This window comes from Gossypium hirsutum, chromosome A07 (assembly GCF_007990345.1).
Source record: "Gossypium hirsutum isolate 1008001.06 chromosome A07, Gossypium_hirsutum_v2.1, whole genome shotgun sequence".
Taxonomy (NCBI): Eukaryota; Viridiplantae; Streptophyta; class Magnoliopsida; order Malvales; family Malvaceae; genus Gossypium; species Gossypium hirsutum.
In genome coordinates, this window is record NC_053430.1 from 19,860,064 (window position 1) to 19,877,602 (window position 17,539).

The following is a 17,539-nucleotide window of genomic DNA, read 5'->3' on the forward strand; positions in this document are numbered from 1 at the left end:
TTTTTAAAAAACAACTTATTTAGTCAATTAACCTTTTTCTTTTTGGTATATGGCGTGTTTAGCGTATCAAAATTATTCTATTTTGGATATTTTCATATAGTGTCATGCAAATGTTGGGTTTAAAGGTTAGATTAATTTATTAACAGAAGTTAATTAAATAAATTATTCAAAATAAACATGTTTAAAGGTTATCATATTGAATCAATTTTATATTTTATATATTTATTAAAAAATTATTATACAAAAAAACTAAAAAAAATATTATTTTATCAAAATTTAAATATTTTATAACTACATTTAAATAATTAATAATTCAAGTTAATCACCTTAATTTTTTAAAAAAAATAGTTGATAGATTTACGGGTTAATCATACCAAATATAAATTTCAAAACGTATTAATTGAATCATTAAAGTATCAGTATCGGTTAGATCTTTCAACCTAAAATCAACTCAAATTTCACATGGAGTTTCTCTAAAAACACATAAATCAAACTTTAAACAAATATATAATATGGCATGGTCAGTTTAGATTTGATATGTTAGAGAAAAAAAACAAAGTGGTGATATTAAAATTTAGGAGGATTATTCCTATATTTCTAACATTTTAGATACAAATTGTTCATATAATATGTACAAATGCATTGTTGGAGATAAACCTAGTTAAGCAACGAACAAGTAAAAAAAATAAAAAAATTGAAAAGATCGTACACAAATATTTTAAGTGGAAAAACCCCTTTTGAAGAGGATAAAAAACCATGGGTAAAGATAATTCCACTAAAACGATAAAAACAAAGAGTACAAAATATGGAGATAAAACTAAACCCCGAAACTCGAAATAAGAACCCTCAAAACATAAACACAAAATTCTCTGAAAGCTTGTAAAAGCTAATAATTAAATGTGTAATGAGTTGTTTTTTTAGGGTGGAAAAATAGCCTATTTATAGGCTAAATTTGTAGGTCAAATAATATTAAAATAACCAACAATAATCAGAGTTTAAGTGGGAAACTAAAAACTGAGTTTAATTGGGAGAAGAAAAACTAAAAAATACGAGGCATAACTCCACAAATCTCCACCTTGACTCATATTTTCACAGCACCTTCTTTGCGAAAGCCAATCATGGGCTTATCTCAAACTATGCAAGATATTAATTGAGTTGAAGTTGTGTTTAGAAGCTAGAAGTCTTTTAGTCTTCGACTTGTGCACTATCAAATAACCAACACTAATCAGAGTTTGAGTGGGAAACTAAAACGGAGTTTAATTGGGAGAAGAAAAACTAAAAAATACGAGGCATAACTCCACGAATCTCTACCTTGACTCGTATTTTCACAGCACCTTCTTTGCGAAAGCCCATCATGGGCTTATCTCGAACTATGCAAGATATTAATTGAGTTGAAGTTGTGTTTAGAAGCTAGAAGTCTTTTAGTCTTCGACTTGTGCACTATTAAATCAAAACTGACCCAAGTCTAATTTCCACGAACGCAATGCCCTTTCTTTTCAAAATCTGCATCCAAAAGAGAAACTCTTTTATACGAAACGATCGTACATTTTCCCCTTCTATGACCAAATTGTCTCCGTATCAAACTAATTGACTTCGATTCTTAATAGACGAGGGACGTCTTGTTTCACTAATCACCATTGATCCTTCCAGAACATAAATATTATCAATCTTTTTATCTTTCATCAAAACGAGAGCCCCACGAGATACATTAATTTTGTTTGACTTAATGTTAATTCTACAACCTTCGAGTTCAAAATTCCTAAGGAGATGAGGTTTTTCTTTAAGTCAGGAACATGCCTTACATTTGGCAGTGTCCTAATTGTCTTGTCGTGCATCCTAATCTAAACAGTACCAATATCGGTTACCTTACTGGGTGAACCATTCCTATGCACACAACTCCACCTTCAACTGAACTATATATGAAGAACCAGTCCCTACTGGGACATATGTGGAAAGAACACCTGAAATCCAGGATCCACTCAAACGTAAGCTTAGAGTTTTCACTTGTTGACACCAACAATAAATTATCACCCTTGTCATTGGCCAAATTAGCACCAACTAAATCTTCCTTATTGCTCTCAGTAGTCCTTTTATTTCACAGTTTGTAACAATCTGCCTTGATGTGACCTAACTTCTTACAATAACATCTCTTGTCTTGCTTCCTTGATGCTACCAAAACCAATACTTGCCTATCCGACTTGTTATTTGAACTAAACTCATTGCCGAGTTTTTCTTTACTCAACAGATGACTCTTCACATCCTCGAATGAGAGATTAAAACTCTTCACATCCTCGAATGAGAGATTAACTCTGCCATAAATCAGGGTTTCCCTGAAAGATTTGTATGAAAGGGGTAAAGAGCACAATAATAGCATAGTCTGATTTTCATCGTTAATATGAACCTCAAAATTCTTTAAATCATTCAAAAGAGTAATAAATTGACTGATGTGATCTCTAAGGTGCTCACATCGTTCATTCGGAACATGTATAACCGATGTTTTAACACTAGTTGGTTAGCCAGAGATTTTGTCGCATAAAGAGTTTTTAACCATTTTGACAAGGTGAATGTCGTGGATAAAGCCCTTTTTTTTATCTAACCTATCCAATTTTAATTTATCAATGTCTGAAGGCTTCTTCTCTCTAAAAGCCTTCTCAAGATCGCCCTAAATCAAAATTGTTGTCATCCGAACTTGCTATAGATTGGAATTTGTGATGCTATCGAACTTATCAATATCAAACCTTGTTGTTGCCATATCTGGATGAGTTAATTGCGAAAATTGAACTAGCTCTGATACCAATTTATTGGGTAATAAATTCGGTTAAGCAACGAACAAATAAAATAACGAAGAAATTGAAAAGATCGAATACAAATATTTTACATGAAAAAATCCCTCTGAAAAGTATAAAAAACCATGGACAAAGATAATTTCACTGAAACGGCAAAATGAATAGTATAAAAGATGAAGATAAAATTAAACCCCAAACCCGAAATAAGAACCCTTAAAATATAAATACAAAATTATTTGAAAGCTTGTAAAAGCTAATATCTAAATGTGTAATGGATTGTTTTTCTAGGGTAGAAAAATGACCTATTTATAGGCTAATTTTGTAGATCAAATAATATTAAAATAACCAACACTAATCAGAGTTTAAGTGAAAAACTAAAAACTGAGTTTAACTTGGAGAAGAAAAGTCGAAAAATACGAGACATGTGTTTGAATTTTGATCTTTATGTTTTAAATTCTTCATGATAGATCTGAACTAATATTTAATGCCCAAATTAACAATTAAATTAATAAAAAAATTTGATTAATATAATACTAATATTTTAAAGATTTAATTAAAATATTTTAAAATTTAAAATTTTAACCCATATGATGCATCACCAAGTAAGTTTAGTTGGTTTTAGATTATTATTTTAATATATTAAATGAAGAAATATAATTTTATTGCTAGACTCGATCGAATCTTATATAAGTAAAAAAAAAAAATTACTATCTAAACTTAATTCTATTTACCATGCAACTCAAATTCAAAACAGTAGAATAAAATATTGAATTTTAGAGGCAAGGATGATGCAAAAGTCTTTGATTTGGGTATTAAACAATTGGGCAAGCTACCCGATGCTGATTTCACTTTTAGGAAGTTTTTATTTTTTCACTCAAAATGAAATTTTTATAATTTTGTCATTTAAATTTTAGGGTATTTTTGTTTTAGTTATCTAATTGTTAAATCTTTAATAATGATTAAATACACGTCTCATCATGTTTATATTTTCATTTGAGTTATCCAACTTCTTAGTTGTTTTTATTTTGGTCACCCTAAAACAAACATATTTTTTAAGTATTGATTGGAGTAAAAAAAAGGAATAAAGTAAAAAACTGGTAAAATTAAAATAGTACATTAAAAATTGTCAAATTTGTACTTCTTTATCTCATCATCGAAAATGATAATTTTTTTAATATTAAAATTTTAAATTTCAAAACATCAAAATCAATTAAATAATTTGTTGAAAATTTATTATCTCCTAATAATATCAACTGATTTATTATTGTAATATTTGATATTTTATGTTTCTAAATTATTTTTAATGAAAACAACTCAAATAACTCATATTTAATAATTGTCAATGAAACTTAAAATTCTTTTAATTATATAATCTCTAATCTTTTGTGCTAAGCTAAAAACAAAGAAAAGTTTTTGCAATTAATTAAATTAATCGCTTGTTCTTCATTTGGGTTTCATATAAAATTATTAAAAGAGTTATTTGAGTTTATTTTAATTTGGAATTATAAAATAAAAATTTACAATTTAGAAGGAGATTAAATTAATTAATTAAATTAATTTTAATATTATAGTAATAAATTGGTTGACATTATTAATGGAAAAAATATTTTCAATAATTTATTTATTTGATTTTGATGTTTTGAAATTTAAAATTTCAATATTGAAAATAAATTAAAACTTTTGGTAAGGGGGTAAGCAAGTACTATTTGACAACTTTTTAAAGCATTATTTTAGTTTCTACCACTTTTTCACTTTAATCCTTATTGTTTTTTATCCCGATCAATACTTTAAAAACGATATTTTTTTGACTGACCAAAATGAAAGTGATCTAAAAGTTGGGTGACTAAAATGAATGTATAAATATGATATGGCATTTACGGTCAATTGCTATTAGAGATTTAACAATTAAGTGATTAAAATAAAAACGCTCTAAAAATTAAATAAATTTCAACGCGTTAAAAATTGGATGAAGAACCAATTAAATGTGAAAAATTGATTTTAGATTATGAGTGAAAATGGAATTAATGAAATCATTTTGTTACACCTCTCAATTAAAAAACATTTGCTAAAATACTCATTACACTTCTAAAAAATGGTTATAAAAGGAGGGAGAATCCCTAGTACAATAATGAAGAGGCTGATGTAGGATACGCAACACCTGCTGCATCAGCTAGTAACACCCGAGGAAGGGTCATGGACATAAACCACATATTCATTAACCAATTAAGAAAGAAGAGCATTTCTTTCTAGCAAACTGGAAGAATCAGGCGGAACAGTTGCAGCCCATTCTTGCACAAAATCATAAATGCATGGACTTAAGCTTAGATTTCAATTATATTGAGCCACCACATCATTATTGAACATTTTTTAACCCTTTTTATTTTATTTTATTTCTCATACAAAACTGATTGTGATGGTTAATGTTGTTGATATTTTATGCATAGAATCCATTTTTAGCTAAATTGTTATGTGGGTAATTGTTTGAATGTGCATGTGAAGTGATTTTAGGATGATTGGTTGATTATGATTGTCATGGGTTTGTCTAATTAGCATTCGGAGCATTGATATCGAGATAGTCGACGAGAGAAAGTTTTGAGTTTGAAGTGATTGTCACATTTGAATCATTTTGAAAGAGTCTTAAGAATGTAAGGGTAACATTATCACACTCCATATTAATTAATTGAACTACTCTGGTACCCACTACTTCATCAGCTAGTCATTAGTAAATTGAAATAGTTTTAATTAATTGATTAATTAGTCATTACTTCAAAAAAAAATTATAGACCCAAAATTTAATTTTACTAATGAAATTAATTTTTAGGAAACAAACATCAAAAAATGCAAAAAAAATAAAAATTAAGGGAATGGGTGGGGGGAAAGTGGATATAGTCATTTATGGTGAATCATAAAAATCACTAAATACAACAGCTGCAAAATTGCAATATTTAAGTAGACAAAGTTAATTAACATACCTTTTTTTCCCTATCTCATCTAAATAAATTTTCCCTTTAAACTGAATTTTAGATTGATAGAAACCTTTCATTACAATACACATGTACCTTGTCTTCTTCACCAGATGCATCTAAGTAATTTTAAGACTAATCCTTTTTTTTTGTTTGATAAAGAAAGAAATTGTGCACTTTAAGATTCAAAATTAAACTCATTATATAATACTTTTCAACAATTTATTTATTTAATTTTCTTTTTAATGTTAAAGGAAATGCCCTCAAATCTGCTTATTTCCAAGCATTTAAAGAAAGACCATCATAAAAACCACAGTGGATATGGTGCCAATTCATGTGATCTCACCTGTTATATTTATGCATCCTCACTAACCATTTTCTTCAACTTAATTCATAATATATAAAGCACACATACTTTATTTTTTATTATAAATTTTTGTTAGATTTAATTAGTAGATTTATGTTGCAATTTTTTACGCACATAAACACAGTTTACAGATCAATCTCACAATCTTAAAGATATAATGGACATTTTTAACTAATAAATTAAATATTGAGTTAGTATTGATTTTAATATAAGTATTGAGTGGGTGGAGCCAGCCATATTTGTCATCATACTAGGATAACAATGGCAATGGAGGAATGGGGAAATTTTGTTGAAGAAAAAAAGTAAGAAAATGGACAAGTATGAATAGTAATATGTGAAAGCTGGCTTTGATGGCAAAAGGGGGGGGGGGTCCCAACATCTATATGTACAATATATAGACAAACGTGATGATAGGTCAGCCAACCCACAAAGGCTAATTGATTGAAAGGCAAAAATAAAAAAAGATTGCTAGCTGGATCTTTTGGTGGTGGGAAGGAACTGCCACCAATTTAGACCCCTTCCACTTGGGGAAAGCAACGCCTAGCAATAAATTCTAACGTTTGAGCTTTGAATATCATTCTTTTTTATTTTCAAAACATATGTAATTATTTATATTAAATAAATTTAAATAAAAGTATTCGATAAATTTATATGCGTGTCTCATCAATTTCTAAATCGAGACATCTATTTTAAGCATAGAGGGAGAAAGGGGGTTAGCAAAATTTGGTGGTAAAGCCCATCTAGCTGTTAGAAAAGTGGGGGTTGGAAGATGATGTGTATGATTTGGTCATTGACCCTACTATACCAAATGAGCAAAGTTCATGATAGTTCTTGTCCAACACTTTGGAGTATTTCAGAGTTGGATATTTCTTTTTCACATTTTTAAAATAAAAATCTTATTTTGAAACATTAAATTCTTTGACTCTGTCCAATATGCTTTGTTGGATTTTGATGTGCTTACTAACCAATGGCTAGCTACTATAAATTGTTTTATTTGGACGCGGTTAGTATGGTATCAGTGAATGTTTTTTTTTGTTTTAATATTAATATATAATATATATAGCATTGACGTGTTTCAATGTATTTCAAATTAATTAATATTTTTTAAAATGTTTTTCATATATATATATACTATGTTGAGGCAAGATGTAAGAATTTGAGTTGAGCGGCACTTGACAGTACCTATTATTGGCTGCCACTGAGGTAGTTTATTATTTGCCTTATTCGGTTTGACAATTTAATGAAAAAAATTTTTAGATTTGTTAATATACTTTTATATTGAATATATTATGGTCTATCTATAAAAATAATTGGCCTTTGAAAATTAAATTGGATACAAATGAATCAATTCAACCCTTCAACCCTTGGGATGTGGAAATTCGATTGAGATTACATTGCTGAATTTAGAGAACCATAGCTATTTTCAATGAGTTATTTTGTATTAATTTATATTCTACGTTAGCAAGCTGAAAATTAATATATGCTTTGAGGTTTGTCTAGGTTTTGTATAAGAACTTATTGAGTGTATTCTAGTTTGTTCATTGAAGAACTATTTTTGTGAGAGAGTACAAATAGTTATTGCAAATATTGTTGAGTGTTTATTGCTCGAGTTCTCAAGAAGAGGATTTGGAGTTGGGTGTTCTAGTCTTTAGGTATAAAGGTAAAATCTCTCTACTTGGAAAGTGATAGATTGTGAATCACTTATTATATTATGGATTAAAAATAATAAAATTACTTATTGAATGAGACATTACAAACATAGAGAAATTGAACTACATAAACAAATCTTAGTGTTCTTTGTGTTTTTGTTTGGACAATTTTTGCAATGCTAATTAGTAGTGGCATTTGCAATCTTGCACTGCCATTATAATTTTGCATTACAAATCTAGAACTTCCATTATAATATTGGGACTAAATTCCAAAATTGTAAAAAACACATGACATATTTTAACCTAAATATATTTATATAAAATGTTGATTTTAAAATTATTAATTATATAGTTTTATTTTATTTTTAAATATATTTGTAAAAAAAAAAGTAAAAATTAAATTGAAGTACGAAAGGTACGAAGGGATATGCATTGGAATGGAAGGTTCCAGCCAGTAGGGGAATGATTTTGAAGGCTAGCTACTACCTTTGCTATCGGGGTATTGTTGGTAGCTTCATTTTATTTTCTGATTTGGGTGTTTTGGTTTACCAATTGAATTGGGCTCTATCAACTACAAGCAAATGGACCTTGTTTTGTTCAACTCTTCTGTTAAACCAAGCAAAGTAGCCTGGAAATTTACGGGTTTGGGAACCAGGGCTTTGAAGAGATGGCAGCTACAATTGCAGCAAGATCTTCATTTCTTCGTCCAGTCTTAAGAACAGCAACAGCATCAAGAATCTCATTTTCGGTTCCCAATTCTTCACTTCGTTCCACTTCCACTCGTCCTTCTACCCGCCTTTCTCCGTACTTTTTTTAAATGTTTCTTTGTTAATAGAATGAATTGGGTTTTTTTTTTCCTTATATATGTCACTGTACGGTGATTTTGGTTCCTTTGGGTCCTGTGTTAAAGGTTGGTTCGACGAGAACTGAGCACTCTTCAACCGGTTCACAGTGCGGTTGCATCGGCTTGCCTTGTTTCCAAGCTTCCCCGTGATGCTAACAATTGTGCTGAAGGTATCGATTTTTCTTGGTTTAGGCACTTTTATACCACATCCATTGCTGAAAATTCCATAATTTGAACTAGGGTTTAGCTTTATTTAGCAGTTTTTGCACTTTAAGCCACTCAACAGTAGCTAGAAAGTTATCACTTATCATAAATGGAGCACTATTAAATATCAGCCAAAGGGTCGTACATTCCAATGCTGATCTTATTAGCACTTTGGCAATAACAGGCCAGTGCATTCGAGAATTGCATTATTTGGATTTAGCTCTGTGTGAAATCTATTGCTTGAGTAGAGGATAGATGATTGGTTTATTAAGTACCATTTTATAGTAACAAGGAGACGGTTCATCCTCTCAACTTGCTTGTACTGTCTGGATATCATCATAATTTTCTTATCATTTGGCAGATAATAAATTCATCGTTTATTGGTTGGATAACTATATGCATTCGACTTTAACTATGATTTGCCTTTTTGCTTATGGCAGGTCTATTTGCTAACTATCTTAGTCCCATCTAACAGCAAGTGCATGTAGAAGTGGTGCTACTTACTTTGTTTTGTACATCAGAATTCAGCTTTTCAGGATCAATTGGCTTGTAATCTGTTTATTTAAGATACTCTTGAGTATCTCCTCTTTGTTTTGTGATGATTTTAACTTAGCTTTGGGTGATGGTTCTTTTGCTATATGTTTTAAATCATAAATGAATCCAAGTTTGTATCCAGTTTTGATCTGCTGGATGTTGGTGAATGCTACCGGTACTTTATTTTTGTTGATTGATACAACGATACGAGTTCTGAAGATGTTTCAAGTAGAAAAAACTTGTTGTACTTGCTGCAGACATATACCTGTCTTTGACACTCACTTGAATTCAGGTAATCACTGCAAATATTAGTGCCTTAATTAGCTATGCTTGATTTGGTTGCTTCCAGTTGTTCTTTTGGAAAGGGTGTATTACATAGATTATGAAGCTGTCATTTGGCTGAATTGTGAAGTGCCTGCACTTTGATTAACTGCTAATTTCTTTTCTAGGGATCTATGTTACATGGTTATAAGTAAATGTTGAATACGGGTATGGTTTATTTTTCCTAAAAGTTTACCAGGATTCTTGGAGGAACGAGCAAAACTCAATTTAACTAAAAAAAATGGAAAAAAATAAAATTAAGTTATTTGGTTTTTTCAAATCATCTCATAAGTAATTTGATTTTTTGAGTTCAATGTTAGTTGTATTTTACAACTCGAATAACTTCAATGATAGATTGATGTAGATATCCATTATATTTATTAAAAAATTCAGAATAACATTCAAAAAATTAAAATATTTATTAAAAAATTTTAAAGTTTTATAAAAATTATAGATAATTTCAAAAATAAAAAATCTAAAAATTATACAGAAGTGTTAAATTATAATTTTTTTTTAAAAATTTTGAAAATGATAAATTTGAAGTCTTAAACAAGTAAATTATCAAATTAAGTTTATCATACTAAAAAACTTTTTTTTCTTATTATGCTTTAAAAGAGTTTTCAAATATATATTATTTTAAATTTATTTGCTTTAGCTTGGAATTAGTCATATTGTTAACAAGATTTTAATTTGATATGTTTAATAGTTTTTATTTAATATGACATGTTTAATAGTTTTTAATTTACTTTGAACAATTTCTTTTGACTCACTTCAAATTTTTTTCACTTGATTGATTCGATAAAAAATATCAAATCAAGTTAAGATGATAAATGAGACTCGTCAACTTAAATGACTAATAATATTTTCATTTGACTCTATTCGATACACTTACCCTACACATGTTGAACATAAGTACTAAAAGAAAAAAAATGTTCCAGCAGCATTGCTGGAGAGTAATGTGACAATGTGTGCGATTGAACTGAAACGGAAAGGAACCTTAATTAGAACGGTTTTGAGGTCGGTGGCACGAAGATGTTTTAAGTGTTTCGTAGCCTTCAAGGGTCCTTATACGCAGAAGCATACATGATTATAGATGTTCGAACAAAAGCTGGATATGAGAGAGAAAGCAGACTGGGATTTTCTTTCTTGCTGCTTCACCTCAAGTGCTTGACAGGCTTTTAACAGCCATGAAAGACCCGGTTCCAGCTTTGTGGCTCCACAAAATATATTAAGGGCTATCATCCAAAATTGAAATAGTTGAAAAAGTAAGGACTCAAGTCCATGGCAGTATTGAATTATACTTGTCCTACCTAGCAGCATCCTTGCCCCCCTTGCTAAAGGTCATACATATTGTGACAAGCAGAACTCAACATGGGAAAATGAAAAGGAAGAAAAATGAAGAAAAAACTATAAGTGAGAGAAATGCCTTAGAGTTCGGTGGATGACGAATCACTTCCCAAAGCAGTTCTCTTTTTCTTGTGATCAGATTGCACCTGTGTGCTTACTTTTTGGGTATTGATTGAAAACCTTGTAATCTATGTATTTATGTAATTTTTGTGATATCGTTTCATGTCATAATTGTTTTTAGTGTGTTGTATGCTAATTTGCATTTTGATGCATTAAAATTGTGTTATATAGATTATGATAGGTAGAGGTGTGCATGAGTAGGGCCGGGCTCAACTAAAAATTTAGGCCATTTATTAGGTCCAGGTCTGGCCCTAAAAATGAGTCTAAAATTTTACTCAAGCTCGACCCAGATAAAAATGCTAAAACCCAGACCGACCCGGCCAACACATATTAATTTTTATATTGTTTTTATATAATTTTAAAAATATATAATACATCAAAAATACTGAAAATATCAAAATAAATATTTTCCAACAAATTGAAAATAAATTTTAAAAAATTTATACTTAAATAACACTAAGATAGATGCAACTTAACAATCAAATGTCTCTAAAATAATAACAAAATTACCAATAAAATAAGTTTTATACAATATCCAAACAATAACACCAAAATAGTAGCAACATAATAGTAAAATGATAGTAAAATAGGGAGAAAACAACAAGAAAATAATATTAAAAAAACATAATTTTTTTGTCATTTAGTGAATTTGGGTCGGGCCAAAAATGCCTTACCCGAGGCTGACCTGTTTTTTAAACGGGCCTTATTTTTTTGTCCAAACCCATTTTTCATGCCCAAACCTTTCACATTTTGGGCGGGCCTTCGGGTTAGGCCAGGTGGCCCGACCCATGAGCAGGTCTAATGATAGATATGTCTTTTCTTGTTATATCTAATTTTGTGATTCATAAAAGTGAAGTGAAAAGGGATATGTTTTAAAGGATCTTCCGAGGTTCAATTATGAAAATTGTGAAGTTAGTCCCCTTTAATTTATCAAAATTTTGTCTCAGTGCTTTATGAAAATTGAGAAGTTAGTCAAGTTGGTATACACTCGAACTTTGAATAGATGAGTTTGGCTACTTTGTTGCATATAACTTATTGAATTGTTGATTTTTATTAATTTCATGCATATAAAATATTGAATTGTTGATTTCCAAATTAACGATTTGATGGAAAAGGGTTACCTAATCAACTAATGGAAAAGGGTTACCTAATCAACTAACTTCTCAGTTTTCATAAAATATGAAAATAAAATTATGACAAACGAAAATGATTACTTCTCAATATTTGTAAAGGAAAAGGATGAAATTTAAAATTAAACTAATCTTTCAATGTAAATTGTCTCATTTAGTCTCATTCCCTTTTTACACCTTCAAAATTAGTATTGAGTTGACATTATTTAAATTTAAATATAAATTATGATCTCTGAATATGTAAAAAAATTTAAATAAATTAAATAAACCAATACTTATTTTGATACATATACATGTATATGTGTCACAAGGTTAGACTTTCAGTCTCCCAATCTGGGTAACCTTAGGCTATTTCTTCGTTTTAAATGCGCCTAAGTCAACCTAACTCTCACAAAGTCAGGATTCTCACAGAAATCCTCCAAGGCACTAAAATTATAGCGGAAGCAAACTCACAATGAAAGAAAGCACAAAAGAGGAAAATAGACACAGAAAAGCAATGCACACAAAGTGTATAAGTAAATGCTCTCAATATATTCTTTCACTCAAAGAATACATAATAAAATGAATTCTAATGGATGATTGCATGTAACCTCCCAAACCTAGCCTAAATATTATTGACGAATTTTGAAGGCTACATTAGCCATTGAAATGGCCAAGTAAATTCTTTTAGTTTAAAAACCACTATTTTGATCAATTTAGAAAACTTAGCGTGGTTGCTTTAGGTTTAAAACGTTAGATTAATAGGTCGTCTATAATTAAAGTCCAATTTATTTAAAAGTTGTGTTGTTTGAAAGATAGCTTAATTGTTTTTGTCAAATTGACTTTTTTAAACTCCAATTTGCAATATTACGCTGCGGAAAAAGTGATGCCTTTAGTTTTATATGAAAACCGTGTTTTAGAAATCTTAAGCTAGTTTTTAGTGTCGTTCGATTTTTAACAAAGTTGTATGTATGCAATAAAATCCTAAATGAAAACAAACAAGCCCATGCCACAGTTTATAATTAACAAGATTACCGTCCCAAAAAACATAATAAAATAAAGTAAAATTTAAAATTGGCCTTATTAAATAAAACTGAGACGAGACCTCCGTATGTCGAGTTTGATTTTATCCTTGAGGGTTATCTATAGGAAGTAAACTAAAGGGGTGAGCTTGAAAGCTCAATGTGAGTCTTATTCATAAGAAATCAGAATACCAAAAGATCTTAAAAGCATGAAAGTAAACAAATATAACAGTAATAACAGTGTCACAGATCACAGTGTTTTAGAATATACAGAATCATAGAGTTCTCAAAATGTATGTACATGTCCATGAATGTCAGTGTAATTTCCTACCTATCCATCCTCTATACACCATGAGTTACCTAGAACTCATCCATCTGTACACACCACAATAGTAATAGTCGTAGCTCATTGTGGACAAACCACCAGTAACATTAAATATTTGCAGATAAACTGCCAGTAATTTGTAGTTAAATTGCTAGTAAAAAGTTTGTGGACGAACCGCCAGAACTCCCATATCACAGATAAACCGCTAGAACTCCACAGAAGTCCTCTGTTACCAATCTTCCCAACCCTATGCAATAGAATGTCATAACATGCATGACAGAATCAGATACAATGTAGAACCCTGGCATGTTTTAACATGCGATCAATAAATCATTAGCAGTGGCATTCCTTTCATGCATTCGGTAAATATAAAAACAATGGCATGCTTTGTCATGCAATCAATAGACACCGGAGCAACAATATGTCCTCATGAATTCAGTAAACATGTGATAACAATTCCATATCATACATTAGTAGTCTATACATACTCAGTTATAGCAGACAAACCATTAGGCACATTCAACCAACTACAAAATAAACCTAAACACATTCGACAAGCACACCAAATTAACACACATCATATTTGGCCAGTTCATAGGACACTATACATTTGACAAAGCTTAAGGGAACACACACAAAAATTCGGTTCAACATGATTTATATACACATGCATTCGATTATCACCAAATCACATGATTCACTTATGAATAGGACACACGCCTCGATGCACGTCTGAAAAGCATTAACAATTTTTTGGAACACTTCTATGATTCAGATTTGAATTGGCACCTACCAGATATGTACCTAGCATAGAGAACGAACATTAAAATTTAGCCTTTAACCATTTTATAGGGTTCAACTAAATCAAAGAAACAACCCAAACTTCATATCTGAGCTTTCGAGATCATTTACACTTCTACTGATCCGACGAAAATATGAATGGGTTCAAACTTCACTGGAGATCTGAGAGATTTAGATCTAGACCTTTGACAAAGAAAAATTCACAAAATTAATACTCTATAGATTTGACCACCATCTTGAAAAAGAAAAGAAAAACAAAATCAAGTTAGATCTAAACAACTTACACTTCCAAGTTTCTAGACTTGGAATAACGAATCAATAGAAAATGGATAAACACTTCAGTCGGCCAAGATAGGAGGCTGATTTCAACAACAAAAATGAAAGAAAAGTGGGCAAAAAGGGTGCGACAATAGAAGAAAAATCAGCAGCAAAAGTTCGACCAAAGAGATAGGAGAAGAAATGAACAAAAAATAGAAAAACAAGAGGAGAATATGAACAATGGGACGACACAAATAAGAAGAAAGGAGAGAAAACGGAGAAGAAAAGAGGAAAAATGAGAGGGGCGGCAATAGGGGAGCAAAAATGATCAAAAAAGGCTGAAAATAACAAAAAAAATGTTATATACTAGGGTTTCTATGCAAAGGGTGACACACTAGGGTTTTGAGCAAAAATACAGTAAACAAAAATTATGCAAAAGAGGGGAATAAAACTTAGGTCTCAAGAATAGCTACACCACTTCTTAACTATTAGGCCGGAACTCTTACAACATTTATTTTAAAATAAGGCGTGGCATTTACTAGGGTTTGAAGCAAAATTTGGAAAATAATAAAAATGATGTAAGGGAAGAGAATCAAACTCGAGTTTCAAATATTTCACTAACACTTAACCATTAGACTAGTAACTCATTTATTTATCAAATGCACAAATATAATCTTAAAAATCAGGGTGTGGCCATTCTTATTTCACAAACCTAATTCTACTATCCCTATTTCTGGTAAGTAACAACTAACCCGATTCTACTAGCTGATGGAGGTCCTATAAATATGAGTGAACTTTGATTTGCAAGACAAATAAAAAACACATAAAAAGTTTAGAAGCAAAAGTTTCTTTTTATTCTCTTCCATCTTCTAATATTCCTAGATTGTCTTATAAAGAATTACTGTAGAAGTTCTTTATAGAAATTGATACTCTTTTTATGCTCAACTCAATGCTCAGTGAACTGTTTTTGTTAGTGAAAAATGTTAACAGTCATTGGGTTTCATTGTATTTTCAAGGTTCATTTTTCAGTAATTCTTTTTCACACCAAATTAAAGGTGAAGGGGAACAAAACCTTAAAGCTGTTAGTCAATAGATGACCTTTAAAACTTATCATGTACGCATAGTTAAAGAATATTATTTCTTAACAAACCAAGGGCGTTTCATATATTTTTGTACATAATCACATTAAAGGACGATCAATTGTCCAATCATTTGACTATAACATCACAAATTTTTTACACTCTTTATTATGGACATTTTTTTAGTCATTTTGTTACTATAATCAAAACCATGCCCATCACCTAAACGGGTCAAATAACATAAATATTGTTATTTTCGTACTCACGAGATATTTGAGTCATGGCTTCTAAAGTGAATTTCAAAATTTTACTATATCTCAAAATTATAGAACCAAGAGATTATAGATCATATCCAAGCCATATATAAATACCATGTCCACCATTAGAAACATGATATGATCTTGTCTTCAAATATATGATTATCACTTTCACATTTCCAATAGAAGATTTCATTCAAAAAAAGTGATTTTTTGATATCAACTAATGCTTTCCACTATTCTACCTTAACTAGGAAAATTAATAATGCATATTGCATATGACTTATTTCATTTCCAATCAAAACCACTTCTAGTTCAACCTTTATAACATGGACTAATAAAATGTGCCGTCTTATATAAAACCCATTTAGCTTATGATTATTATTATTTTTTAAAACAACCAAGATTATTCATATTATATGATCATCTACAAACTTTCATTTTTAGCAATGAATACACTTAAAACAATGTCTCATCAATAATATCCAAACTTTAGTTACTAATAAACAAATAATTCCATATCTCAAATTAAATATTTATCGTGAAAAAGAAAGAATACTTTTTTACTAAAAAATTGCACTCACAAATATGATAGAATGAATTAAATTTTAATTCTCCAAACTTATTGTCTATTTATAATGCACCAATACATGCCTAAGTGGCTTTTTAAAATGACATCACTTTTAAAGTTACACTTCTTGGTTTCAAGAAATCATTTCAATCCGACCTTTTAAAAGTAATTGTTGGATTCAATAACACAACTTTTTTGTTTGAGAAGGCTCTCTCAAATGGTCATAATGCTTCTATTGGATAGAAGTTTGTTCAAATGTTTGAACAATGTTATCACCATTCAAAACAAAAGTATTGTTTTGATCCATTAATAGATCATTTTCCAATTGATTTTGAAAATGTGCTAACACGTATGTCTAAGAACAGTTAGTGTCGAGCTGCAACAATCAAAGCATTAATCATGATACTTTGGAGGTCTCTTTGGGCCTCATTAGAAATTCCAAAGCCTTACTAGTACTTCGACTCAACCCATGTAATTTTTTAACTTGCCTTTCGTTTAACGGGCAATTATTCTTCCTAAATAGTCAAACTCTCGTCATACATCACCTAACGATTGAAGATAGAATTTAGCAAAACTCGACCTCCTCAAAGGCTTAGTCCTTACCTCAGCAAATGCCATGTCACATGAGGTAGGCCCATGCAATCCCTAGAAGATATCTATCGAAAAGAATCTGGCAACACCCATCAATCCATCACCTTCGTAGACTTGACATCACTCCACCTAGTTACCTCACATTGACTCCAACAATGTTCCTAGCTGACATCCTACCACAGTACCATATGTACTATATAGTAGAGTATTTGATGTTTGTGCTCCACACCAAGTCAACCTCCTTCTATAAATACCTTCTTTCAATGCCAAAATACATAAAAGAACTCAACTACATATAATATATACACCCTGCAACTAACTCTTTCCCAACTTCCTTTTATATCCTAAGCTTCCATCCTCGGTGACTCTCCGTACTATATACAATATGAAC

General features: G+C 30.3%; 1 protein-coding gene across 1 annotated transcript; it reads left to right on the forward strand.

Annotated features, from left to right (window-relative positions):
* Window positions 1-8,184: 8,184 nt before the first annotated feature.
* Window positions 8,185-9,667, forward strand: LOC107953292 (uncharacterized). Its single transcript, XM_016888542.2, has 3 exons — window positions 8,185-8,569; window positions 8,676-8,779; window positions 9,254-9,667. The coding sequence occupies exons 1-3, from the start codon at window positions 8,433-8,435 to the stop codon at window positions 9,283-9,285; spliced, it is 273 nt and encodes a 90-aa protein (XP_016744031.1). The 5' UTR covers window positions 8,185-8,432; the 3' UTR covers window positions 9,286-9,667.
* The last annotated feature ends 7,872 nt before the right edge of the window (window positions 9,668-17,539 follow it).